The sequence below is a fragment of the Purpureocillium takamizusanense genome, chromosome 2 (assembly GCF_022605165.1).
Source record: "Purpureocillium takamizusanense chromosome 2, complete sequence".
Classification (NCBI taxonomy): domain Eukaryota; kingdom Fungi; phylum Ascomycota; class Sordariomycetes; order Hypocreales; family Ophiocordycipitaceae; genus Purpureocillium; species Purpureocillium takamizusanense.
Genome location: NC_063069.1, coordinates 3191210 through 3215850, shown reverse-complemented (window position 1 = coordinate 3215850; position 24641 = coordinate 3191210). Strand labels below are relative to the sequence as shown.

At 58.5% G+C, this 24641-nt stretch overlaps 6 protein-coding genes across 7 annotated transcripts; 2 read left to right on the top strand and 4 right to left on the bottom strand.

Moving 5' to 3' along the window:
- Positions 1 to 187: 187 nt before the first annotated feature.
- Positions 188 to 538, bottom strand: JDV02_002764 (uncharacterized protein; the record flags this gene model as incomplete). The annotated part of the gene is made up of 1 exon (XM_047983835.1): positions 188 to 538. One exon carries the CDS (start codon positions 536 to 538, stop codon positions 188 to 190), a length of 351 nt encoding a protein of 116 aa, XP_047839807.1.
- Positions 539 to 5565: 5027 nt separating this feature from the next.
- Positions 5566 to 13295, bottom strand: PRP8 (pre-mRNA-splicing factor 8). The gene has a single exon (XM_047983834.1). It carries the CDS (start codon positions 13075 to 13077, stop codon positions 5956 to 5958), a length of 7122 nt encoding a protein of 2373 aa, XP_047839806.1. The 5' UTR covers positions 13078 to 13295; the 3' UTR covers positions 5566 to 5955.
- Positions 13296 to 13927: 632 nt separating this feature from the next.
- On the top strand, positions 13928 to 14358 carry JDV02_002762 (uncharacterized protein; the record flags this gene model as incomplete). Its single annotated transcript, XM_047983833.1, has 4 exons — positions 13928 to 13940; positions 14000 to 14035; positions 14115 to 14230; positions 14305 to 14358. The coding sequence occupies 4 exons, from the start codon at positions 13928 to 13930 to the stop codon at positions 14356 to 14358; spliced, it is 219 nt and encodes a 72-aa protein (XP_047839805.1).
- Positions 14359 to 14455: 97 nt separating this feature from the next.
- Positions 14456 to 15477, bottom strand: JDV02_002761 (uncharacterized protein). Its single transcript, XM_047983832.1, has 2 exons — positions 15260 to 15477; positions 14456 to 15185 (listed from the first exon to the last, which is right to left on the bottom strand). The coding sequence occupies exons 1-2, from the start codon at positions 15340 to 15342 to the stop codon at positions 14567 to 14569; spliced, it is 702 nt and encodes a 233-aa protein (XP_047839804.1). The 5' UTR covers positions 15343 to 15477; the 3' UTR covers positions 14456 to 14566.
- A 264-nt stretch (positions 15478 to 15741) lies between these two features.
- JDV02_002760 (uncharacterized protein) lies at positions 15742 to 16864 on the top strand (the record flags this gene model as incomplete). Its single annotated transcript, XM_047983831.1, has 2 exons — positions 15742 to 16461; positions 16541 to 16864. The coding sequence occupies 2 exons, from the start codon at positions 15742 to 15744 to the stop codon at positions 16862 to 16864; spliced, it is 1044 nt and encodes a 347-aa protein (XP_047839803.1).
- A 689-nt stretch (positions 16865 to 17553) lies between these two features.
- On the bottom strand, positions 17554 to 19921 carry JDV02_002759 (uncharacterized protein). 2 transcript variants are annotated; one of them, XM_047983829.1, is made up of 5 exons: positions 19695 to 19921; positions 19594 to 19638; positions 19249 to 19529; positions 18410 to 19189; positions 17554 to 18352 (listed from the first exon to the last, which is right to left on the bottom strand). In XM_047983829.1, the coding sequence occupies exons 1-5, from the start codon at positions 19762 to 19764 to the stop codon at positions 18104 to 18106; spliced, it is 1425 nt and encodes a 474-aa protein (XP_047839801.1). In that variant the 5' UTR covers positions 19765 to 19921; the 3' UTR covers positions 17554 to 18103. The 2 variants fall into 2 exon arrangements, with proteins under 2 accessions (XP_047839801.1, XP_047839802.1); XM_047983830.1 differs by having other exon boundaries at positions 17554 to 19189.
- Between the last annotated feature and the right edge of the window lie 4720 nt (positions 19922 to 24641).

Sequence of the window (24641 nt, the reverse complement as noted above, 5' to 3'; positions counted from 1 at the left end):
GCGGCGGGGGCATTGAGGAGGGTGTACCATGAAGGAGGGGGGTATAGCTCATCCGGGGTGGGCTATATCATATGCGCACAACGGGGGGTGCCTGCGTCCGGCTGCTGGACCTGGCCGTGGCCACGCTAGAGTCTGAGTCCAATTCCAAGACAGCGGGGAGGGAAACGTGATGAACAAGATATGTGCTTTAGAGATTGCCGAAGGACCTCCGGACCAGGGGCATCTCGGGTATGGCAGCCACGGGAGTCGAAGCTGGAGCCGCCGCCACTTGCAGAGCAGACGTCTCATTCAGGGCGGCCACGGACGGGGCACGATGGCATGCATGACGAGGGATCGGCTGCAGCCCGGGTGTCGAGCATCCAATCGCGGAAGACGTAGTGGTGGCCGAGCGAGGGCTGCCAGGCGGTTGCAGCGCATGGCCAGGCGGCGGCGGCGGCGGCGGATGTAGACGACACTGAGAGAAGAGATGCCTTCTCCACCTGCGTTGGAGAGTCTCGAGGACGCAGAGAAGCAGGCAGCGGCGGCTCGCCAGCAACATGGCGGTGGTGAGGGACGGAGCACGGCCGAAAGGGGGCGGTGCGATGCCGTGGCTTCTCCAGGGGCAAGCTGTGCTGGATGGGCACGCAAGAGAGCTCGAGCGCGGCGTCGTGGCTGTCTATTCCAACCCGTTCGCTCCTGCGAAGACGGAACGGACAAGAAGAGCTAGTCCGAGCATCCCTGAGGGTTTCGGCGCCTCAGCCGGACAAGAAGAGGCGACGATGGATTCGGGCCCCGTACCCTCCACCGGACGTGCGGGCGCTGTTGACGGCGAAGTCGGGCAAGGCAAGGGTGGCCAACGACGTCGTGGGAACGGATGGGACGGGCCCAAGGAGACGAGCGGCGGAGGGATGTGGCCAAGAAGACGGACTCGAGTGCAATAGTATGGATGGAGACGGGCTTGTTGAGGTGGTGAGGCGGACGGTGCCGACAGAGTTTGGTTCCACGGATCCAGGGCACTCCCGCCATGCAGCCGCGCCGGCCGGCCTAGGCTGCCCCGTCGAGGACGAGCGCACGGATGAGTGCTGGGCTGATCTGGAAATGCGAGCATGCTCGAGGTGAAGCCTAGTAGTGCCATGGGTGGGTATGACCCACGAGTCGTCCTTGGAGCCGGCTGTGCGTTCGGCATCGCGGAGCATCGGGTCGTGGTGGTGACGGCGAGTGGTGGTGGTGGTGGTGGTGGTGGTGGCTGGTGGCTGGTGGCAGGACGCCTTTGCCGCTTCGGAACGATCCATGAACGCCACCCCTTGATAACAAGGGCAGCGGCCGGTCCGGTCGCAGCAACAAAGTACTAGGAGGGAGAAGGGGGAAATGAGATGACGGCACGCGAGGCCGGCTGAGGCAGCTGGCGTTGCGGATGCGGGCAGGGCAGGGCAGGGCAGGGCACGTTGAGGCGAGACGGGCGGTCGATCGGAAGGGGAATCAGCCCAGGCAGGAAGCAGTAGTAGTGCCAAGGTAAGTAACGATGGTGGTCAAATCAATGAATAGGCAATGATGAGGTGGTGGCGGTAGCAATACTACCTACTGTAGAGCAGTGGCCATGGCAGTCAATTCCATGACAATGGCAGTCGCGCGCAGGGCGATGCATCAACAAGGATCGCGGCCGGGGGCAGGCATGGGCATGGCACGGACGGCATGGCGTGCATGGCGTGCATGTCGTGGCATGGCATAGCATGGCCTGGCCTTGCATACGCACGACTAAGTTAGCAGCTGCTGCTCGAGATGCCCGTGTCATGGACATGGACTAGACGGATGGGCTCCTGGTATCCGTTCATGTGGCTCCTGCCCCAGCCCAGTAATCAAACGGCAAGCGCGCTTGCCCTGCGGGGGAGCTGGAGCCAAGGTAAGGTAGTAGTAGCACGACTAGGTAGCCAACCAGTGGAGGACTGGATGCCTGCCTGGTAACTAAGGTGCTGAGCGCCTTTCTGTCTTCGGGCCGGGTGCCTGCCTGTCAAGCCTGTCGTGCCTGCCATGCCCGTCATGCCTTAGGTACCATACCAGTCCCACCCCAGCAGGTGCCGCAGATGCGCCCATTGGCACCTTCTCAGTCAACGAGAGGACTACCTTACCTGTGGGCCTGGACAGCACGAGTGCAAAGGTGGTCACAGTACAAAGATAGGATACCAAGTGTTCGTGGGCTCGCTCCATAGGGTACTTAGGAAGGTTAGATACTAAGGATATCCTCAGATCCTTTACACAATGCACACTGGACGTGTGACAACACTTGTCCCGGAGTCTCCGGCTGTTTCCCTTACTTTGTCCTCATTTCCTGTTCTTCAGCATCTCCAACTCGCACTCACTCGCATCACACCACCCTGGGGCGTCCAAGTTGGCGAACAGTACCTTGCTCGGCAGCGCCGCCACGCACGATCCATCCGGCCACGTACCAACCAAATAGTTACTTGACATAAGTACAAATTCGGAAACACTGCAGAGAGGTACCTACGTAATGTCTTGGTGCAGCATAAGTACATACTTACCTTACCTAAGGTACTGCCTGTTGAATCTACTTGGCAGTACCTATAGTACTAAGGTACGCAGCGATGGTACAGTAAGAGCCCCGCCCGCCAAGTCGCGTCTCTCTGGCCAGTCTCCACCGCCTGGCAGGGCCTGGGTTGGCGCTTCTCCGCCATGAGGACCCAGCACAATCGCAGCCACGAACCGTCGCCGCCGCCGCCGAGCCTCTCGTCGCTGTTTTTGCTCGTCGTCGCCGCCTCGTTCTACTCCGTAGCATCGTGAGTCTCGCCCGCACACGTCAATGCGAGCTGAGGTGCCCCCTCGCCGCCCCTCGCACGAGCCGCCAGAAGCCGGCAAATGCCGCCTTTTCGCGGGTCTTTATTCTTGCCACATCCCATCCGGCGTCAGAGACGGCCATGCGTCGAATCCCTCGCATTCCTTCGATGCGTCCCCCGTCCGTCGTTGCATGCCATGCCCAGCCCAGGCCATGTCATGCCAGCTTGCTGTTGGCGACGACTACTTCCTACTAATCTAGTTACTAGCCCTGTCAGACCGGCAAGGCTCGCGTTGGCCCCGATGGGTCCGGCTTTCCCGCTCGACATGACAGGATGGTGTGTCTCCCGGGATCCCTGGTCTCGAGCTCGTCGGACATTCTCATCAGGCACAGAGTAGTTAACTACCGTGCGTACGAGAAATCCATCCGCTGCTGGACCCCAGGAAAAAAATTCCGATGGCCCCAACCGACTGGCCCGGGTCCGGCTACGAGCCCAAGCTGTCAAAAGAGGTTCCGGACTTGCTTGCCTGACCGAGCCGACTTCCGGGCGCCGGGCAGCCAGCCACCTACAAATGCCTTGCCTGCTCATTCATGCAGCCGACCAACATAGATACTAGACGACTTTGACTCGTAGTCCCTGTTGCCGATATATACTAACAAGTATACTGTACCAGTTGTTGAACAAGGCTCTGCCCAGGCTGGTGGGCTGTCGCGAACGAGTGCGCGTCCACACATGTCGTCAGGCGCACACACATGCTGGACAGAACAGAAAATCTGTCCGAGGCCTCCGTGCATCACCACAGCCTCGGTAGGGGCAGAAATTTCTCTCTCTGTCTCTCTCTCCTCCCCCCTCCCCCCCTCGTGGCGCCTTTGTTCTCTCGTCGTTCTCGCGCTTGTCGTCTCTGTCGTGGCCAGGCAACCCACCAAGCCGGCATCGCAACCCCCCAGACGCGTCTTGCTTGACACGTTCGCGCGCGCACACCACTTTAATTTGATCCATCTACACCCTTCTTTCTAGCGGCGTCAATGCCGTCCGTCCCTCTGGGACCGCCCCCGAGATTGTCCATTCGCATTCCCATACCACTCCAGCATTTTTCTGGTTCCCGGGTACCCTTCCCCATCAGATGAACTGCTGCCGTTTGACCGCACCCACGCCCATAGCACGGCGATCCTAAGGGCGCTGATGCCGGGCTGGACCTGCTCCTCGGGATCGGTCGACCCATGTTTGCCTGCCTGCTTGCTGATGAATGATCACCCGACTGTATGTTTCTGTCACGGCTGGCTGCGGACGGCTGGCCACCCTGGGCTTGCCGAAAGAATATACCGGCTATAGTTATACCGACGACGGAATCCTCCCTCCAGACTCACTGCCGTCTTAAAAGGAACGGGAGCCACTTTACAACTCAGCGCGCCACCCCCCTCTGCTCCCCTCCCCGTTTTGGCTGCCGCCACTCGCCCCTTCTCCAAGCCCGTAGCGCCTCTCTCGACGACGCACGCACGTGGCAGCCCGGCTCTCAACCGGAGGAACATCAACACTAACATGTAACACGACCTTCATTGCTCTACGCCCTACGTACCAACTTACCAGCACTAACTACCGAATAAAGCGCCTCAAAGCACATCGAGAACCACGCCCGGGCATCCATCCCACACCACCCGGCGCAGCGCAGAGCCCTGCTGCGTGTGGTACGTAACTAACTACAGCATGTTGGCAAGGGCGCATGAAATTCGTCCAAATTAACTCTACGACAACTGGCCCGCCTGCTCTCCTCCGCCCCCATCCTTCAGCCCTCCAAGGCCGGCTTGCCACGCGGAACGGCGCACAGCCTCAGCCACACGGTCCGCACGTCAACAAGCATGCACACCTTGTTCATCACTGAGACACACAGGCACACACACGCACACGCATCGAGAGAAGCATCCGATGCGCCTCTTTCCCGGGGATGCCTGGCACGAAAAGAGCCTCAGGTCCCGCCGCTAGCAGTCGACCCGCCGCTCACTAAAATCAGGTACCCGAAGCCCTCTTTTTTTTAGTGCTGCCCAGCCCTGGCAAGCCCCGGTCACTTTCTTTGACCTCGGGATCTCTCTCATGGAAACTTGGTACCTGTCCAGGTAGGGACTACGTACTAAACTTGAGCAGGCGGCTTGCCAACTACAGTACAGTACCTAACTAACTTAGTGCCTCCATGGAACCTTGGGCCGTTCATTCAATGGATAGCTTCGTCCATTCGTAGCGCCGCCCAGACTACACCAGCACAGGGCGCTGCGCTGCGCCGTTGTGCCCACCACGGCGGCGGACGACGGGTTTGACCCTCGGTGAGGCCGTTCTACTACAGTACTGCTAACGTACTAAGTTACTAACGTACCGACATCAAGGGAGAGGAGGGGTATGTAAAGGTACTATGCGGTAAATTAACAGACTAACTAACGGGCTACCTGTAAAGAGAAGCAAGGAAGGTGCTTGCTTGTACGATTTACTGACGTGCGCAGCAGCATTCACCTCGGCGTGACCTCATCACCGCACGGCAATGAATGGGCTTTCATCGCGATCACCGGCACGAGACAGACTGCCATGGGACGCATTTCCACGAGGCGACTCAGTCTCTCTCTCCCCACTCCCCCTTTTTTTTTTCTGTTCCTCATATGTCCGCCCGCATTCGCTCCCCCCCGCCTGCCCCGGATGCGATGCATAAACTGCCAATCTCGCGACCCTCGTACTCATGATAGCGCAACCCTCCCGACGGACCCTTTGTGTCATTGACGTGCCGCCACACGCCCGGCCAACCACCACCACCACTACCACAACTGCCAGTCCATGCACGCTCAGCAGACCATGACGAACCCGGCGTATCCGCGTCACAAGCCGCTATTGCCTCGTATTTTCTCGAATTAGCCGTAGCATATTTTTACAAAATTACACTGGCGGAAAAGCACATGCTCAAGACATCATACATGCCATCAGTCCCCGGGCTACCACAAAAAAAGACACAAACGCCGCCGTGCTTTCTGCATGAAGCATGTGCCTGCAAATCATCTCCGAAAGCCCGTCGCCTCACCAGGCTTGCATGCCTCCTGAGGCCATTCAGCCCGGCCTCATCCCGTCCCATGCGTGCCATCCGCCTCGGCGAGTCCTCTCTGGGACCTCCCCTTTTCCCGTGTCAGTACGCCCTGGCCTCCCGTCGCGGCGTCTAGTCAAAGTTGTCGCTGCGGTCCACCCAAATGTCCTCGAGCTCGGCAAAGCTGTGGAAGTGCACCGGCCGGTGCTGGTCGTTGTAGAAGGGCAGCGGCGCGTCAAGCTTCACGTGCACAGGCTTCTTCTCCATGCCCGCAAAGGCGCTGCCCATGAAGCTGTAGTTCCACCGTCCGTCATCCGGCACCAGGAAGAAGCCCTTGAACCTCGGGCTCAGGAGCATCTTGCGCTTCTCTCCCATGGTGTGCGTGAAGCCCTGCGGCTGGTCACTCTGCGTGTCCTTGTTCTCCGCCCCCCACTTGTAGCCCTGAGGCGTGAGGCCCCAGGCCGACATGGACACGCTGCCGGGCATGAAGGACACCGACACCGTCACCGCGTTGGTCTTGTCCCACTCCTCGTGGGCGTCGAGCAGCCTCGCGTGTTCCGTCACGTCCGCGGCAGACATGTACGGCAGCTCGTTACCCGACACCGTGTGGATGACGCCCAGTGGCTCCAGACCGTCAAGCAGCTCGCTCTGGGGCAACTGTTGCGGCAGCTGCACGTTGCGCAGCCCGCCAATCTGCGGGATCATGACGATGCACCGAATCTCCTTGACCTGGTCGTTGTCGGGCGGCGACGCTCCGTAGAGATACCCGGCGACCTGGACGCGGAGGTCGGCAATCGTGATGAACTTCTTAATGATGTTGTTGGGCATCACGTACGTCATGTCGTCCATGTCGTTGTCGACTGACGAGATGTAAATGTTCTTGGTCCGCTTGTTGAGGTTGGACGTCGCCAGAGCGCGCGTGCGCCATTCCGTCTTGGAGGCGAAAGTCTGCTGCTCAAACTGCGATGTCGTCGTGACAATGATGTCCTCACCGTGCACGTTCTGTGTCTTGGTCGTGACGGCCGTGAGCTGCTGCTGTTCCTGTTGCTGCTTCTCGATCTCGGCAGCCTGCTGCCTCTGCATCGACGGCGCCGAAATCTCCATGCCCAGGATGATGTCCCGAACTTCGCTGCTCGTCAAGCTCGACACGTTGACGCTATTCTTCTTGCCATAATCGTTGAGAATGAGGTCTCGCAGCTGCGTCTCCACCTTGATCCATTCCTCGTCCGACAGCGACGGCCAGATGTGGTGGTCCAGCGTGATGACAGTCTTGTCTGGGCGCAGGATAAGCTTGGTCTTGTCCGGGTTGACGTGCAGCGCTCGCAGAATGAGGATGAGACGAGAGAACGCCGTGTACGACGAGATGCTCTTCAGCCATTCGTCGTAGAGGTTAAACAGCACCATCTGCGGCTCCGTTGCGCGCAGGATCATGTCGCCCAGCTTCTCGACCTTCATCGCCGCTTGGAATGGGAGCTGCAGCTCCGAGGCCCGGATGGAGATGTTAGGGAAGTCGACGAGCTGGACTTCGAGCGGATCTAGCAGGCCCTTTCGCGTCACGATCAGCTGCTTGGGCTGCTCCTCAACCGGCAGCGATCGGATCAGGGCCGCCACTTCTTCGGCCGTCTTCCACTTGGCGAGCTGGCCCAGACGCTTCTGGCCCGCCCACACGCTCGTGTGAATAATCTTCAAGAACAGCTGGCCCGTTCGAGGATTGAAAATGAAGATGGCGCCGTTGATAGGCTTGGTGGTCAGGTTACCCTCGAACGTCTTGTGAATAGTGACGCGGTACACGTTGGTGTCATCGATGAAGAGCTGGGTTTGCTGGCTGAACAACTCCGCGTAGTTTTGCGAGTTGAGGAACTCTTGGTTGCTCTCAGACGCATAAAGCTGCAGACCCTTGCGAATACGCTCACGTAACACGTAGAGCGCAGGGTTCGCCTTCATGATCTTGGCCATGGCCTGCTGGACCAGGACCTTGAGGCCGGGGAAGTACATGCCAAAGGCAGCGTACAAGTTATAGGCCAGGTCAATGCCGATCATGAGACCGGTGGCGGAAGGGTAGATGCTGGCGCTGTCCGTGGTATAGTCAAGATATTTGGCACGGGTGTAACGCTCAATATCGTGAGAGTCGTAGTCGCCATACCGCAGCTGGACGTCAATCCAGAACTTGTTGGTAGTTGTCGGCTCAATTACGTCCTTGGTATCGTGAAGCTGCGACGGACGCGTGACGTTCCATTTGTGGCTGGCAAAGAGCAGGATGTCGGCGCAGGAGCTGTTCATCTTGTACGACTTTCGGGGATGGATCGTCTCCTTCTGCACCGTCTCGATGCCTAGCGACTCGAGCTCTTGGTCAAATACCTGGCAAAGATCCATCACCACAGACTCGTGAATCTTCTGCCACAGATGAGCGCGGAAGATTTGGATGAGGGAAATTTTAAGCGTAGGGATCTTGCCGTGCAGGAAGATACCAGTGAGATCCAGCTGCACCTGGAAACCGACGTAGACGTTGGCTCGGTTGATGGTTGGTGACCACCAGAGAGTGAAACGACGGTTGGGGATCTGGTTCAAACCGGACCGCTGGGCGTTGGTCAATTTCTTGAACTTCATGGACTCCTCGAATCCAGAAGCCTTCTCCCAGAAGAGACCCTCCCAAGACGGAAATCCGGTAGCCTTGAAGAGCGTGTGCTCCAAAATTGTCTCGACACCGCCCAGCGCCTGGATGACATCGGTACGATACGCGTTCAAGTTCCACAGTTTGCCATCGTGTCGCTGACTAGTCCACCAGAAGGGATTGCTCTTCATGAGTTGGTAGATCTTGAACTCGGCTCGAGCACGGAAGCCCTTGTCGAAGCTTAGCGTGCTGCGATCCTTCTGGAATAGCGTGTTGATGCGGGGCAGACCCCGGTCCCAGCTGTCCTCCAGATCTTCCAACGTCAAGCGGCGGTTCTGCTGGTTTGCTTCCTCGCGTTTCTGCGAGTACTCAGTCCAGACTCGCTGGGAATCAATAAACTCGGCCTCCCAAGGGATGATGTATCGGAAAATGTTGGGAATCAGGGTCTCCTCGTCATGTGTCATACCAGCGCGATAGTGCGTGACACCCGTGTCTGTCTGCTTCGACCAACGCTTGTCGCTGGCGGGAATAAGAATGTGAGATCCAGAAATCATGCCCAAACCACCAAGCTCTTTAGGCGTATAGAACACAGCTGGTGGAAATCGAGAAGGCATCTTGGAGTTCAGTCCAATCTTGACTCGCGTCTGGATCTTCGTCTCACACTTGACGATAGTATCCAACAGATCAACAGTAGATACGGCGGCCTCGCGGTAGTATGTGAAGAGCGCAATGAGGGCCGTGTTCCACTTATTGGCGATCTTGGTGAAAGTGGTAGAACCAGAGGACATGAGAATCTGCCGGATGCGGTTATTGAACTTGTTGATGTCCTCCTCGGTCACCTGCAGGAAGGCATAAGCCGTCCGCTCTTTTGTCGTGTTGTCCACCAAGGACCACACGCTATCTTTGACAGGAAACTCGTCGTTCTTGTTCCTGATCTTGGGCAGGATCCTGACTTCGAAACCGCACATGGAGAAGAGCAGGTTGGGGTTGTCGCGGCTGTAGACGCTGACAAAGCTATCGTCCCACTCGATGGTAGTGACGGATCTCGGGAGGCGGTTCTTGAGGTCCCAGAAGACGGCTCTGCCGAGGTTAACGTCGTGTCGCATCAGGCGCATGCGAGAGTCCCTGGGCCAGCATTTCTTGCTCTTGTACCCGATGACGTTCTCAAAATTCGGGTCGGGTTGTTCCGTGAGGAACCGCTGGATAAGGTCTCTAGACTCCTCGGCCGTGAATCGCAGGAATACCCAGATCTTGTCAATGTAGCGAGTGTACAGACGGATCGGGTGTCGAGTCTCAGTTTCCTCGTCGCGGAACTGTAGGAAGTCGTTGGGCCCCTGAGGCGGGCCGGCGATCTCGCTGGCTCGCTGCGGTCCAAGGAGAAGCAGGTCCAAGACCAGGCCGTAGTACTGGAACACAAAAGCTGAGAATTGCAGACCACGAATCATGCCATAGCTATTGACATGGTTCATATCCTTGTAAGTCAGCTGAACGTTGTTCTTGGCGGTGATGTAATCGGCCAAATTGTGGTCCATAATCAATCTCAGCAGGGAGTTGAGCAGCGTCAACTCCATCTTCTCGTAGACCTTGGACAACTCCGTTTCGATCATAACGTTGCACTCGCCGTTCTCGGTCTCCCACACCTGGCTCAGGTTGTTGATGCCTTGAGCCCACTTGTACACCAACAGCGGCGGCACCTCCGAGTCAGACGGCTTGATCCAAGCCGGGAACAGGTGCCTTTGATCAGCCTGGTACCACAGGTACTGATCCAGGTACGCATCGCTGATTTTCTCAATGGGTTCTATGTCATAGACGGGGTTGATGGTGTTGTAGTTGTCGTTCATGTCGATGTTGACTTCCTTGAACGCCCGCTGAGTCAACAAAAAGCGCTTGATCCTCTCCAGAGCTGTACCCGGGTTATCGTAGGCTTGTTCGATCAGAGCGAGCTCTTCGCGCTGGCTCTGGTTCAGGCGTCCCTTGACTGAGTAGGCTTCTCTCAGCCGCTCCAGGGCGAGGATCAGAATCTTGGTGTCATGCTTGTACGAGACGCTGGGAAACGGGATGGGCGAAAACTTGCGGGACTCGAGCCAGTGCACAGTGGTTGTGTAAATGGCTACAGCCTCCTCCGAAGACACGTAGGGCCCGTCCTTCATATGGTTATGTTGTCGCTCCTGCTCGGCCTTGAGCCACAGTCGCGTGAGACGACCGACATTCTTCTTGGCCACAGTCTTGTCGACCGTGGCACCGCGTCGAATACGCTCACGGTTGTAATGCGCTACGGAAATCCACCAGTCTGCCTTGGACTTGACGTATCGCAGAATGATGTTCTCGATCGGAGCCGGTAGACCAGGGACCTTCCAGGGAATGTTGCTCTTCCAGCATCGCCAGGCCTCGGACAAGTGCTGCAGCACCGTGTTGACTTTGCTCTGCTTGATGCCCTCCGGCATCATGTCCATCAGATCCGCCATGACGGACGCGCGCAGCTCTAGATCGAAGTGGGACTCCACGCGCTGCTTCGTCACGGTCTTGGCGACGCCCTTGCTGTGACGACCTTCAAATTGACGCGACAGCAGGTTTCCGAGCCATCGCTCTAACAGCGGGATAATGCCGCGCATGAAGAACAGCCAGACGCGCCACGCTGGGGCCCAGAAGCCGCAGCCAGGACCTTTGCCAACCGGCCCGGAGTTGAAGCGGTAATAGATCAGATGCTTCAGGTCCTTGCAGGTTCGAATTTGGTGCATCAGCTTATACTTATATCGGTACATGCCGGTGAGCTGGCCCACGTGGTTGAAGGCGTAGAGGATGCCGTCGGCAAGCTGGAAGGCATCGATGTTGCCCAGGCGGTATTGAACTTGGGCATCGACGATGAGCTTCGTCAACCTCAGAATCTCTCGCATCAGATGGAAAGCGTTTCCAAATCTAGACTTCTTCCGCTCCTTTGTCGTCAACGTCTTGACAGGCTTCAAGTTGAAGTTGTAGTCTAGATGAAGATAAGTGAGGTTCTTGCGATGAATCAGGAGGTTCAACATGTTGAAGCCCTGTCTGCAAACCTGCAAACCGGCTTCAACCCAGTCGATGGATGTTTGCTGGAAGAACTTTGTCTGCTTGAGTGACCTCAACAGGTTCTGCTTGTTCTGGGCCTTGGGAGGCTTCGAGTGGAGCTCGTTGAGGACGAAGTTCTTCAGCAGCTTTTGATAAGAAACCCGGACCTTGACAGGGGGCTTGTCGGTGGGAGGGTGCTCCAGATACCACTGCTTAACGAGCGGCACATCCTGGGCTCGAACCATGCGGCCGGAGCGGCGGTTAAATGGGTACGGCGCCCACCACAGGTCGATGGCAGACGAAGTATCCTCATTCTCAAGTTCCTCTTCGTCAAGGAAGGGCTCGACATCAGCGGGCAGCTCGAATTCTTCACCTTCCGCTTCCTCGTTATTGCCAGGGCCGAATAGCTCGTCCTCGTGGGACACGTCCACGTTCTTCGGCGCCACGGTGCGGGACGAGATCGGGTTGATGCGCCTGTCAAAATGGAACGTCGGGAGGTCGGGGTCATCCGCTCGGTTGAACACGACCTGTGGGTACGAGTGCCAGGACAGGTGAACGCTCCTGGGGAGGGAGTTGTACAGGAACGGGTACGCAACCCGAAACTCCGTGCGAATGGGGTTCCGGAAGATTATTCGGTCGATGGCGTTGAACTCACCAAAATCCTCGTCGTTTGGGTTGATGTCCTTGTACAGCGGCTCGAAGCGCGGCCCACCTGGAAGAGCAACGTTGAGCGCCTTGGCTGTCATGAAGCTCTTGAGATCGAACAGGTAAAAGTAGTTCTTGTCCACGACGTCGGACACGAGCGGCCGACTGAGGCGGAAGAGCGCAGCCATCTGAGGCAGTGACAGGTTCCAACGTTTGTAGCTCGGACCGTTCACGTGCGAGGTATCGAGAAGCGGGCGATGGTCGTAGAACCACTCGTAGATGGCCTCGTCTTCATCTTCGTTGAGCTCCATCTGAATCGGCTCGAGCGGCTCGACGTCTTCGATGTTCTCGGACCATGACAGGGGCGGTTCCTCATCATCGAAAGGCGGGAAGCGCATGCGCTTGAAGAGTCGTCTATCGGCCTTTTCCTTCCTCATAAAGGTCCACATCATAGCCCACTGCGCGAAGAAGACGGGCTCGATCACGCGCGGGATCTCGTTGACCAGCGTCAGGCAGCCGTTAACGTGGTAGAGAACCTTGACTTCGCGAGCAGACTCCCAGGGCATGGGCATATTCTCGAGAAGTTTCATGACAGCGTGAGGCATGAACTTGAGGGCGCCAAGGTAGCTTCGCTTATCGTTTGTGTATTTCTTTTGCGAAACATCGCCGATGTCCTTGACGATTTTTCGCAGATGTTCGGGAGGCATGTCTGCCTTTTGCGTCTGCACGAAGCCTGCCTTGCGCTTCTCGCCGAATCTGTTTCGCTGCTGCCGGATCCATTCCCTCTTTTTCTGCGCGAACTTGGCGATCTGCGGGTCGGCGTGAGGGAGGAAGCCCGGGGGCGGAGGGGCCGGCGGTGCAGCGCCTGACGGAGGAGGAGGTATAGACGATGAAGGAGGCGGCGGAGGAGGCGGTGGTGGTCCCCAGCCTGGGGGCGGAGGCGGAGGAGCGCGCGACATGATGGCTCACGACGATGGGAAGAAGCAGATCGTCAAGCTAGCCAATCGATGGCGACACGCCGCGGCGCGTGTTTCAACGCGCTGGAACCCTCGATGATGCGTCCGTGGCTTCGAAAGACTATCGAGCTCGGATCACGACGGTTCGTGATGAAAAGTGCGCCGGTCTCGCGAGGACACACGACGATGACAAGGGTGGCGTGGTGGTGATACAAGCAGAGGCGACGTGAATGTCGCGACGGACAATTTTCTGAAGCAACCTGTCGAGCTATATTGGTCCACTTTTCGGTCACGTGACCCAGCGCATCTCACTGAAGGGCCTCAGCTTTTACCATTCCCGCCAGCTAGGAGTCTCTCTATCGGAGCGTGGCTTTTTGGCTCGGGCGGTATATAGGTGCCTTTTTGGGCTCAAGTCTTGCCGAAGTCATTTGCCTTAGGCCTGAATGGGCGGAGTGACGACACTATTGAATGGTTGCAGCTCTGCCCACCTTGCAACGTACTTTCACATTCTCTCAACAAGTGACATAGATACGCACCGTTTCCTTAAGCACACAGCATTTGCACCCAGCAACCACATGGTTAAGTGATACCCTGCGTAAACAGAGCATTCAAGAACGCCATACAATAGGCCAAGTATTTAGATCTACCTAGAAAGGAGGCGTGTGCAGCATCCTCGCGCAATTCAACAGCCAGCGCCTCCGGGTAGGCAGCACAGGACTGGGAGCCAGCCAATAGCAGGTCATTGAAATAATTAGGTAATCGCCGCCTCGACTTCTCCAAAGCCCGGCCCGCCCATCGCGACCTCGAGTCTCTAGAACCATCATCCGGAGCCGCCAGCCGCACAACCGTCAAGATGGCGCACCTCAGTATGTCCAATTGGTAACTCTGGTCACAACGAATTCAATTGCTGACGATATATGCGCAGACGTCAAGCCGGACCCGGCGCTGCTGAAGCTGCAGGGTGCGTGACATCCATTCACAGCCCCCCCCCCCCCCCAAAAGACGCAGGACACCTCGACAATACTAACGCACCGGCACAGCGATGACTAAGAACCGCCACCACTTCTTCCGATGGACGCCGAGAACCGCGAGATTGACCTTCATCTACGTTGCTGTTGTTCCCGCCATCTTCGGATACATTGCGTACAAGACGGACGTGAGTCGAGTGCTGGTGTTGGAGGGCGACTATCTGTGTGAAACGACTGAGCGGGTGCTGACAATGTCTAATAGGGTCTGTGGGATCTGCGCGCGAAGCGGAAAGGCGACACTGTCTACGAGAAATAACAGAGTCGCGCGGAGGTCCGGGTGGGCGTGTAAGCTCTGTACATATCACAAGATGCACTGGGAGGAAACAGAGACGGCCGTGCTTGCATGGGCTGGTCGGAAGAATCAACATTGTGAAATCATGCTACATGGGCTCCTATTGCCTGGGTATATTGCGCCAAGTGTACATTGCGCCTCGCGGGTTCCTCAGAAAGACGACTGGACCAACTCACCAACGCCCGCCACGGCCACCTCGACCCGATGGTGCGTCTGGTAATGATTCTCCTCGCCTCCACTCACCCATGGGAAACGAGGCTCCGGCCCCATCCCTTCGCCCGCCCCTACCACCACGGCCACCGCCACGCCCGAATCCGTTCTCCCGACCGCGAAACCCGTCACGTTGCATGCGGTTATCCCTCACTGTCGGCGCAACGGGCCTCGCGTTCGACGCTGGCGCCACAGCCCCGTCCGACAACGGTGGGAGGACGGCACAAGACACGTAGTCCCCTACCACGAACCGCGCATCGCTTAATGTGCGGCCAATCTCGTGGTTCGCTCTGGCCGATGTGTCGCCCAACTCTGATGTCTCCGACCCGGGGAGTCCTTGCCCCACGACGATGCTGCCGAGATCCTTTACAGCAAACCGCGGGGACGCATTGGGCCCTGTTCCCACGTTTCGCAGGTCCGGGTACACGAGCTGGAAGGCTAACCGCGTCCCAACGGCGGGATACGGTAGAGCAGACGGCTTCGCGGCGGCGAGCTCCATGGCTAGCTCGCTTAGGGTGCAGTGCGGCCACGTGTAGACGGAGATGTGCGGCGGCAAAGACGGTGATGCGAATTCCTCGGGTCTAATGCACGAACTCGTCAGCATGGCATGGAATGACGGCGTTGCCGAGCGGGTGCGAGGACGGCGGGGGCTTACCGGTGGAATGCGCCAGTGCGGTAGAATAGCTGGACCATGAACGGCGCGGGCGGATCGCGCTCGTCGTCCGAGGCGGTGGACATGACGGCCCGCGGGGCGTGCCAGGCAATTCGTGAACCTATGATATGGTGGTGAGAAAATTCGTCTCCTGAGAAGGTAGTGAGAGTGAAAGTCGCAGTGTTTTGTGAGCTGCCAAACACACATATGTTGGATGCGTATTGATGAAGCAGCGTGAGATGCGCCTGCAAGAGTGTGCAGGGCAGTTTCTCCGGCAAATATCCGCAATCGATAGCCCGCGAGGCAGCATCATCAGTTTACCACCTACACCACCAACACTCACAATCGCATTCACGACCCAGCACTCGAAAAGTCACGATATTTCCTCTTACTGCCGTTGAGCTGCGGATGTTCAACTGTGCGGACGGCCGAAAACCGAACACCACCTACCACAGCACCGCCTGCGAGGGCTCCTGACGCCCGCCATGGATTTCGCAGCCCTTATGAGCAAGGAGCTTGCCAAGTCAAAGAAGCCCGCCGACGATGGAAAAAAATTCCTGAAACGCTCCGATGTCGAAGCCGAGCGCAAGGCCGCATACATTGCCGAGCAGAAAGCGGTCGAGGCCGAGCGTGAGGCCAAGGCCGCCGCGAAGCGCAAGCGCGAGGAGGACGCCGCGGCCGAGAACGCCGCTCGCGAGGAGAAGCGCCGGCGCCTGGCCGAGGAATCACGGCGGCGGCGCGAGGAGCAGGAGGCAGAGGAGGAGCGCGCGCGGAGGAAACGGCTCGGCCTGCCGGAGCTGGTCAAGGCGACGAGCGAGGACGTGGACGAGGGCGTCGGCGGCGGCGCGGCCGAGGACATTCCCGACGAGGAGCTGCTGGACAAGCTGCGCGACCTGGGACACCCGGCGAGGCTGTTTGCGGAGACGCACGCGGCGCGGCTACGGCGCTACAGGAAGCTCACCACGGTTGTTACCAACGGGCCGATACCGACGACGCTGGAGTTGGTCGAGGCAAAGTACATGAAGGTCGACGGGTCGGTGCCGCAGGACAAAGAAGGGCGCAAGTGGCTGTTTAGGCAGCTCGCGAGCTACTTCACCATGGTCTTGACGGAGTACCAGCGGGCGATGGACGAGGAAAGGCAGGAAACCACGGCCAGCAAGACGGCGTACAGCGCCATGGTGCAGACAAGAGAGAACATGAAGCCGGTACGGTTTACACAAACCCCTTCCTTGCAACACAGATCGTAAGACACAGTCCAGCGCAAGAAGCTAACAAGCCCGATAGCTCTTTCGAAAGTTTGAAATCGGGGACCTCGACGACTCCCTCATCGAGCCCATCGTCGAGATCGTCAAGGCGCTTCAGGAGCGGCGGTACGTCGACGCAAACGACGGCTACCTCCGCCTCAGCATCGGCAAGGCGGCCTGGCCCATCGGCGTGACCATGGTGGGCATCCACGAGCGCAGCGCGCGCGAGAAGCTCCACGGCGGCGCAAAAGGCCATGTCATGGGCGACGAGGTCACGCGTAAATTTCTGCAGAGCATCAAGCGCTGCCTCACCTTTGCACAAGTGCGCTGGCCGCCCGAGGACTTGAGACAGCTGATGGGCTGAACGACGGGCGGCGCGGCGCGGGTTCCCACCGGGCCGGTGCCCTACGAACGGGGGCTGTGCTTTGCGTGCGTGCACTCTCCCGTCCCCAGTTCCGGGGACGTGCGGGAGCTGCCGCGCTGTGTGTTGCAACATCCATGGTGGGAACCTGGCAAGGAGGCGCAGCAAGTTGAACAACGACCGAAAGGGGCCAGCCTCGGGAAGCATAGCATAGCCACGATCGCGCGTGGAACATTTGCTTGTCGTTCCCGGTTTGTCAAGAGATTGCGAAACAGGACTCTTGGATAGACAGCATAACGGTGCGTGGGCGAACCGGCATGCCGGGCCCGTCAATCGACGGGCATCGGGTTGGAGACGGGCCAGCGGCGAGCACAAAAAGCGTCGAGAGAGAGAGAGGGACGCGAACAGGCATCATGATACCCCTAGGCTGCTGGCAGGATTGACGCTCAACATCCCCACTCTGCGTGCTCATTGCACCGAGTACCTGACGTACCAGCCATTGTTGCCCGCCCTTCTTTCTCCACCCCCGCGGCTCTCACCGAAAGATCGCATCGAGGAAGGCGTCGTCATCGTCATCTCGTGAAATCCCCGCATCGCATGCGGGGCCGAGCACAGATCGTTCAAAAAGAAGCAAGCAAGCAAGCAAGATGCGGCGGTCAACATTGGCGCGCTGCCATGGCGGGTAGGGCAAAGGGAGGGCAAAGCTCTTCGATTGGCCTCGAGACACGCATACATACAGTGGTCATACTGTACGCACGAGTCTGTATTGTATACGGTAGACGGGACTGCAAGCTACTCTATAGTACAGCTCGCATCCTAATCTTTGTGCACTGTCCAGCTAGCGCAGGCCCATCCACCCCAAAAAGGCATCTCGGGCCGTCAGCCTTAAAGGACAAACAACAGAAAATGGCAGCTGCTTTGGCTATCTTAGCTGTGCCCTTGATGCGCCACCGTTATAATGCAGCGCGTCTTGATGCCGTGATAACCGGACCCCTGAACCCTCGGGTCTAGCGTGCCGAGTGAGCGGGCTGCGGCTGTCGCTCTAGGCCCGCCTATCTGGGGGCCCCGTCTTGGTTGGAAAAACGCATTCCTGCTCTAAACCACCCACAACTGATGCACGCGTGGGCAGCCCGTCATGTCACCGCAATCTGTAACGAGTAGTAGTACTACCTCGTAACCGCTTCGTAATTTCGTGAATCGAGGTTTCAGAGTCCACTAATGCCTGGTCGCCCAAGGGCCTCGTCAACCCCGACTCTCGACGGGGCCAGCGCTCGACGAGGCGAGACTCCGACCCTCCTCGTACCAGGACTCGTCGTGGGCCAGTCCGGGCATGGTTTCGTGCTGCCGCTTTCCGGGGACGACTTCGAGGCCAGCGCTCACGAGACTGATGCGCCTGAGACGCTCCTTGGCCTCGCGGTCGTACGCGTGAGCTGACTTGAGAGCGTCGGCTTGCATTTGGGCGCGCGCATCGGGGCGAATAGAGATTACGAGCTACATCCGTGAGTTCATACCCCGGCTGACCGGTACCGCGCGGGAGCGGCGACGTACCTTCTCCTTGCTATCTATCCGAGCATTGAGCTTTCCGCTGCGAATCATCTCAACGAGCTCCGGCTCGATGGATTGGCCGGGCTTGCCAAATGCAGCGTCCAAGCTCTGGATAGTGGCGCAGGAAAACGGAACGAGGTACTGCGTGATGCACTTGCTCCGGATGAGAGCGAAGAGAGCGGGGATGTGCTTGTGAAGGTGGATGTCAAGCAGGTACTCTGTTCGCGCTGACTCCAGTGTCGACAAGCAGCTAGAATACCGGCCGTTGACAAAGTGGCTGATAGCCTTGCGGAGATGTGGTTCCGCCTCGAACAGCGGCCGGAACATTGGGCAGTTGAGACAATTCTTCTGTAGGTGGTACCTGTCTAGGCTGGCGAGAGCCGTCAAACTACCATAAGTGACGATGTCGCTCGGCGTCGCTAGGTTAGAGATGATGCTAGGTTTCGTGAGAACCTCGCTAGGCACATTGATAAACCTGGCGGCAGCCTCTGTGTAGTTGCCCATGCCCAGCCAGGCGAGGCCGGACACGGTCTGGGTGTATGCAAATGCGTCCAAGTCGGTAGCGGGATCGAGGTTCGATCCCGGCAGGCTCGTAACCTTGCTGATGTTTGTCAGGACCATGGGCCAGTCTTTGCGCTCCAGGGAGACGTTGGCGAGCCGCTGGCCACAGTCGATGATGTGTCGGGTGGTGCTGACGTCCTGGCGCATTCGAGAATAGTAGTCGGAAGCGGCCTCGAGCCTTCCTATTTTCTCGAAGTGCTGGCCGAGGTCCTCATTGCCCATCTGCCCAACCCTGGTATTAGCGATATGGAATTTGTAATAGATGTGTTCGAGGCCCATACCCGAATGCTTTCCTTGATCAGGTTATTCTTATAAACCTTGAGTTCTGCCTCGAGGCGCGCCGTCTCGGTTTTGTTTGCCGCCTCCGTCCGGTCGATCCAGGCTTCGTCACGTTGCGCCTCCGGCTCGTGTGGGGCAGCCCATCGCATACATTCCCAGGCCTCCTTGTAGCGCGAAACGTCTGAGCCGTTTTTGGCCTCGCGAATTGCTGCCTTGAGGGCCTCGACACATAACGGTACGCATGTCTTGCCGATGAAGAGGAGCCGCTCGAATCGAGTTCGGCCTGCATTGATGAAGCAATGGTCAGAGCTGCGGACGCGGCCGCGGTGCGAGCAACAGCAGCGTACCAGTGTAGTTCTGAATGTAGAGATCGAGATCGAGCTTTGGCTGCTCTGCATCATACTGAGTTAGCGGGAGCATTCGAGGTTTCCGAGCTTGAATGCGGCACCTTTGACGATGACGCCGCCGTCGCTGTTTGCCTTGGCGACAAAGGCCAGGACCGACTCCGGGGCAGCCATGAGCAGCTGAGCCGGAAACGAGATGGCGGCGAACGTGAAAAAAATGCAGGCAGCAGCTATGAAGCGTGCCGGCCGAGGGCGAGGCTGCGAGAGGCGGGTGATGGGGTTCGCGGCACCCGATGATGCTGGAGCTACGAGGTTGGCTTCAGCCTTGTGTAGGTGGGATCGGCTTCTGGGCTCTAGTAGGCGGCTGCTGGAGGAGTGGAGGGGCAAAGGAGGCGGGGGCTGATGGCGGGGTCGTCTCGATGCCAGTGGCCACCCGAGCTGTCCACTGGAACCTGGAAGCTGCCCACCCGCCGTCGGTGGCACCAGATGGGCTGGCGCTCCTCGCAGGCAGGGTCCTGGCCGTTATAGGCTTCATGTCCCGTAAGTTCGCCCGACAGCCGGTGAGCTGCCAGTGGGCCAGGTGAAGGCATTCGGTATAATGCATTGAACCACAGCGGGAGTCTCTTATTGCATAGGTACCTTACCTGTTTCGCCCGCATTCTATGACACGTTCGTGATGTACTGTTCATTGACCTGCCCTGGAGCTCGGGCCTGGCCTGAGACTTGGTAGGTCGGTTGCGGGATATGCTAACTTACGAAGTGCGTGGCATTTGTACGTTACACCCCTAGATCCTCACTGCTTACACCAGCGGCTCGAGGTCCATTCGCGGTGCCCAAGCACGGTTTCAACAGCTCGCCGACGGGCCGTGTTGCGGGCCTCCACTGCAAGTCGATGGATAACCTGATGTGTTCTGCACCAGCAGTCCCCTCCGGCTTACGGAATGATGCTAGGCGAGTGCCATCCGTTCAGTCAAACATATGTACTGAGTGTCTGGCCAAGCGCCGCGGGCCTACACGAACCACGAGTCGGCAAGCAGTGAGACCCGAGAGATAACGGCAGCCGAGCTGCCGAACTGGCTTCCCACGACACATAAAATCTCGTACACTACGCATCAACCCCCTGCCTAATCTTGGCCATGCCCTCACGCATGCAAGCTGGCTGCGTGCAGTACGACACGACACGACCGAGTGGGTGCTCCATCGGCTGATGAGCCTCACAGGACTCTCCGGGATCTGGGGCCGGGAAAGTCGGCTCCGTCGTGCGACCGACCGGACCGGAGGCGGCAGGCAAGGTGACAGGCTGAAGAGAAGAGCACAAGGCGGCGGCGGGATCCCGACGTCAACCACATTGGGCCGTTCGAGAACTTCCATGTTTCCTAGTCCCTGGTGTGACGTAGAGGGCTGCCAACGATTTCTCTTCTTTCCTTCGTGAGCAGGATAAGACAGGGTAGGGGACGACAGGTGGAGTGGCAGTGAGCATTATCGAGAACACACGGAACATGGGGCCTTTAAGACCAATCTTGCTTTGTGTGGCATGTCGTGGCTGGCGTCGTTGAAGATGGGCAACTAAGCTCGAACGGACAGAGAGTTAGCCATGTGGACATGCCCTGCTGGCAGGGGGTGGCAGGTTCCGGTTGCCGAAGTGCCCAGACATCGGCCGACGAAATTTCGGTCGTGGCTGATGAGGCGCTGTATGTTGAGGAATCAAAGACGTGTTGCAAGTCCGTCGGCGTGAGTTTTCTTCTTTTCTTTCTCTTTCTCTTTCTCTTCCTCCCTCCCTTCACTGGCGCCACCGCCGAAGCGATCGCTCGGAGTCCGGGCTCGGAGCAGCCTCGGGGCAGACTCGCTGTCGAGGCTCGTCGTCGGAGGGTCTGACACAGGTGATTTTCGTACATTTCCCGGCCGCGCCGCCATGCTCGTCTAAACGGTCTGGCCGTCCAGACTGCTGGGCAACGGGATGACGCAAGGTTCATGGACGGGACACGGACGATAGCAGCCACAGAACAGGTCACGAAATTGTTGCAAGTCAGCCAGGGACCTCTAGATTGCAGGGAAACTTGCCTGGCCCATGCGGTACAACGGCCCGGCCCCAGGCGATACCTCAACGGTTAAGGTTGTGTGGGCTTGGCAGCGGCACGGTGATGCCATCCCTCTCTTTGAATAGTGCCGTGTCGCCTTGCGCTTGTCGCAGGTGCCTCTAGGAGGAGGTCGACTCCGGGTTCCAGCCGGTAGGCCATCGTTCCATGTTGGTTGTTTAGGTAGTAAGGTTATCGGCCGAGGCAGAAAGCATACTGTTCTTATTCTTAGCATCCGTGGATCAGGCGGCCCGTCGGTCGTCTCCAGTGAGGCGTCGCATCCACCCGGCGGGCACGGAAAGCACAGGCCTACTAGGGGTCCAGGCATTATACCTGTACCGACCTCATGGTACCTTCCTAGGTAGCACCTTATTAGTGCCAACAAGCAGCCTACTAGTTACCTATTTGGTACCTGTAGCCTGTAAGTAATTTCTCCAGGCAACATGGCGCTTGAAGTTAGGTACTGACCTGGCGAAAAGAGTTTGGTCAGCACAATGTTCTGTCACGTCTCTCGTTCGCACAAAAATTGCTCCCGCAATCATCTCAAGGCATGCCATCCATGTTAACCATCGCCAGCCAGGTCCTCTACACCATCGGTGTTGCTTCAATCCGTCTTCATTACCATCAATCTGGGAGGACGTGCCCCACCCGCCAGTGCAATACGTACAGCATTCCCAGTGCCGGGTCCGACTGCCATTCTATGCCCGTGCGTGGCCTGTGCGACTAATCCCGTCCGTCCCGTTCGCTGCCCAGTGACTTCGTGCGTGGCCAAATCATCCCCGCCATCAACACCGAGCTGCCTCAACGGGCAAAGGGCAATCCGGTTGCTTCTCGCGCAGCGCCCATCCTCGGCGCCGGTTCGGATCCGTAGCGCCCATCCTCGCCGCTGGTTCTCACCCTTGTTCCCGCCCGCCCAGTGCGTCCCGTCGCCAGTCTCGCGCGCCCCCCTCGCTCACACGCTTTGACGCCACCGGCTACGTAACCGGCCCGCCCCCTTTCGACCGGCTGGACTCGCGCCATGCTCGGCCGTTTCTTCTGATGATGGCCTCTCTGAGTGAGTGTGCGGCAGGTTCCGGGCACCAATGACCCTCGCAACCGCCTGTGGACTAGATGACTGGCATGGCTGGTAGGTATTGGCTCCCCCCCCCTTTTAATCCCGCCCGCAAGACACACGACGCCAGGGCTTCTGCACAGCCTCCGTCCCCGTCAACGGGTGCGCTTCGTCTCCATCGGCTGGCCGCGAGCACTGTGTCCCGTCCAATGAGGTGGACGATGGGTCGTCTGGACCGGCATCGAGTGCCGTGTTAATGGGCCCTGCCGCGTAAAGCACGCCCTACATAGCCCGTCGTCGGCGAGAAAGCGCGGGACAAGCACGACACCTGATACGGTACCACCAAAATAGCTGTCAAGCCATCTTGACCTCCCTTTGTATTTACGCCCGCTCGTGAGTTCCAAAAACCCTCTCTGCAGATGCGTCAAGCTCCTCTTTTTTTACATGTCACCATGGAACATGGGGTTCACAGGCACGTCCTGTGCTGTTGGGGGCATGGTCACACCGTCCCGCTCGTTTCATCCTCCACTAAGCAAACAGGCACCGGGGGAGACAAGACCTTGTCTGCTCGTCACGGACAGATGGTGTTGTTGATGTGGTTGAGTCGGACGGCTAAAAGCTGACTGCCTGGTGGCCATGGTTCGCGGTGGCTTGCGAGCACAACTGATCGGAAAACCTCCGACTTTTGTCCGTGGTGACGCAACATCACCGCTCCAAGAACACCATCACTGAGACGGCCGGCCCTTGGCCTGCGGACGGTGAGGTGAGATGCCTACGTCAACGTGCTTGTTGACGGTTTGGAGTGGTGGGCCGTCGTCGCTCTTCCGTCGTCGTCCCGCACAGCAAGCGGGATGCACAGAAGCCACATCGAACCATAGCCGTGTATTTCCAGCAGTTAGACTGGCGACCAAGTTGCCGTTGAGCCGTGCTTGTTGCAAGCTTGTTTTGCGGGCACTACGTACGTAGGCGGCGCGCAGGGACCTGAACTTGGGACGACACTCGGCTCGACCTACGACGATTCCATCGCCACATGCCGTGTGGGTGAGATGCGAGACTCCGGATTACCTGCCGTACGATTCGGGATGAAGCAGACCTGGGGGTCCTTCATCGGGCCATTCGCGGCGCCTCAGCCCTGAGAGGGCAGGGCAGCGTCCACTGAATCTAATGGAGCCCGCCCTGCCGGCCCCGGGGCAGCAGCCGGGCAGGTACTAAGGTAGCCTGGAACCCACCCGCTACGAGCCAGTCAGGGGGCTTCAGCGCGGCGGTGGCCCGGCCTGACCCGGCCTGGAGATCTCCAGCAGGACTGTCTGGTCTGGGTGCGCTGACGAAACACGCCCAGCGCCCACCCGCACCCAGAAGGCTGTTTGAGTTTAGGCATGCCCGCCGTCTTGGGTGCACGCAGTCAGTCCGTCGCCGGGGAAAATCTAGCACACGCTCGTTTGCGTTGCTCGCTTGGCAGAGTAGAGTGCTACGGTAGTAGCGCATGTCCGATGGAGAGGCATGGCCGTTGCGCCCTTTTTAACATGGATACCTAAGGTACCTCCCTAGTAGTACCCTACGTTACTACTACTAGGTACTACTACTACTACTAGGTGACTCGTAGACGAATGGACAGGTACGAGGTCTTGCGTGCCCAGTCAAGTCAAAGACGTCGCCCAGACCCCATTCGGAGCTCACCTCACCTCACCTGGCAGCGCCTCGGTGCCGGGCACCCACCTACAGCACCTGGGTGCCCGGGACTTGCTCACGGCCAAGGTACCTTATGACAGGTAGGCAGGCACCTTGGTTGACTTCCTCGACGACAGCTCAAGCCCCAACTCCACCGCCTGGGCTCCTTATTAGCAGCAACAGCAGCCGGGTGTGCTGGTGCCGAGTTGAGCCCACCAACAACAAGACTGGGCCGACGCGACGGATTGAACCCCACG

What these genes read in the sequence shown, in the direction of transcription:
- JDV02_002761 (XM_047983832.1), bottom strand. Translation starts at nt 15,342, where the DNA reads ATGTCCACCGCCTCGGACGACGAGCGCGATCCGCCCGCGCCGTTCATG. An exon ending in CGCACTGGCGCATTCCACCG is followed by an intron (nt 15,186 to 15,259) that starts GTAAGCCCCCGC and finishes TTCGTGCATTAG; the next exon opens with ACCCGAGGAATTCGCATCAC.
- PRP8 (XM_047983834.1), bottom strand. Translation starts at nt 13,077, where the DNA reads ATGTCGCGCGCTCCTCCGCCTCCGCCCCCAGGCTGGGGACCACCACCG.
- JDV02_002759 (XM_047983829.1), bottom strand. Translation starts at nt 19,764, where the DNA reads ATGGCTGCCCCGGAGTCGGTCCTGGCCTTTGTCGCCAAGGCAAACAGC. An exon ending in CGGCGGCGTCATCGTCAAAG is followed by an intron (nt 19,639 to 19,694) that starts GTGCCGCATTCA and finishes AGTATGATGCAG; the next exon opens with AGCAGCCAAAGCTCGATCTC. An exon ending in TGATCAAGGAAAGCATTCGG is followed by an intron (nt 19,190 to 19,248) that starts GTATGGGCCTCG and finishes AGGGTTGGGCAG; the next exon opens with ATGGGCAATGAGGACCTCGG.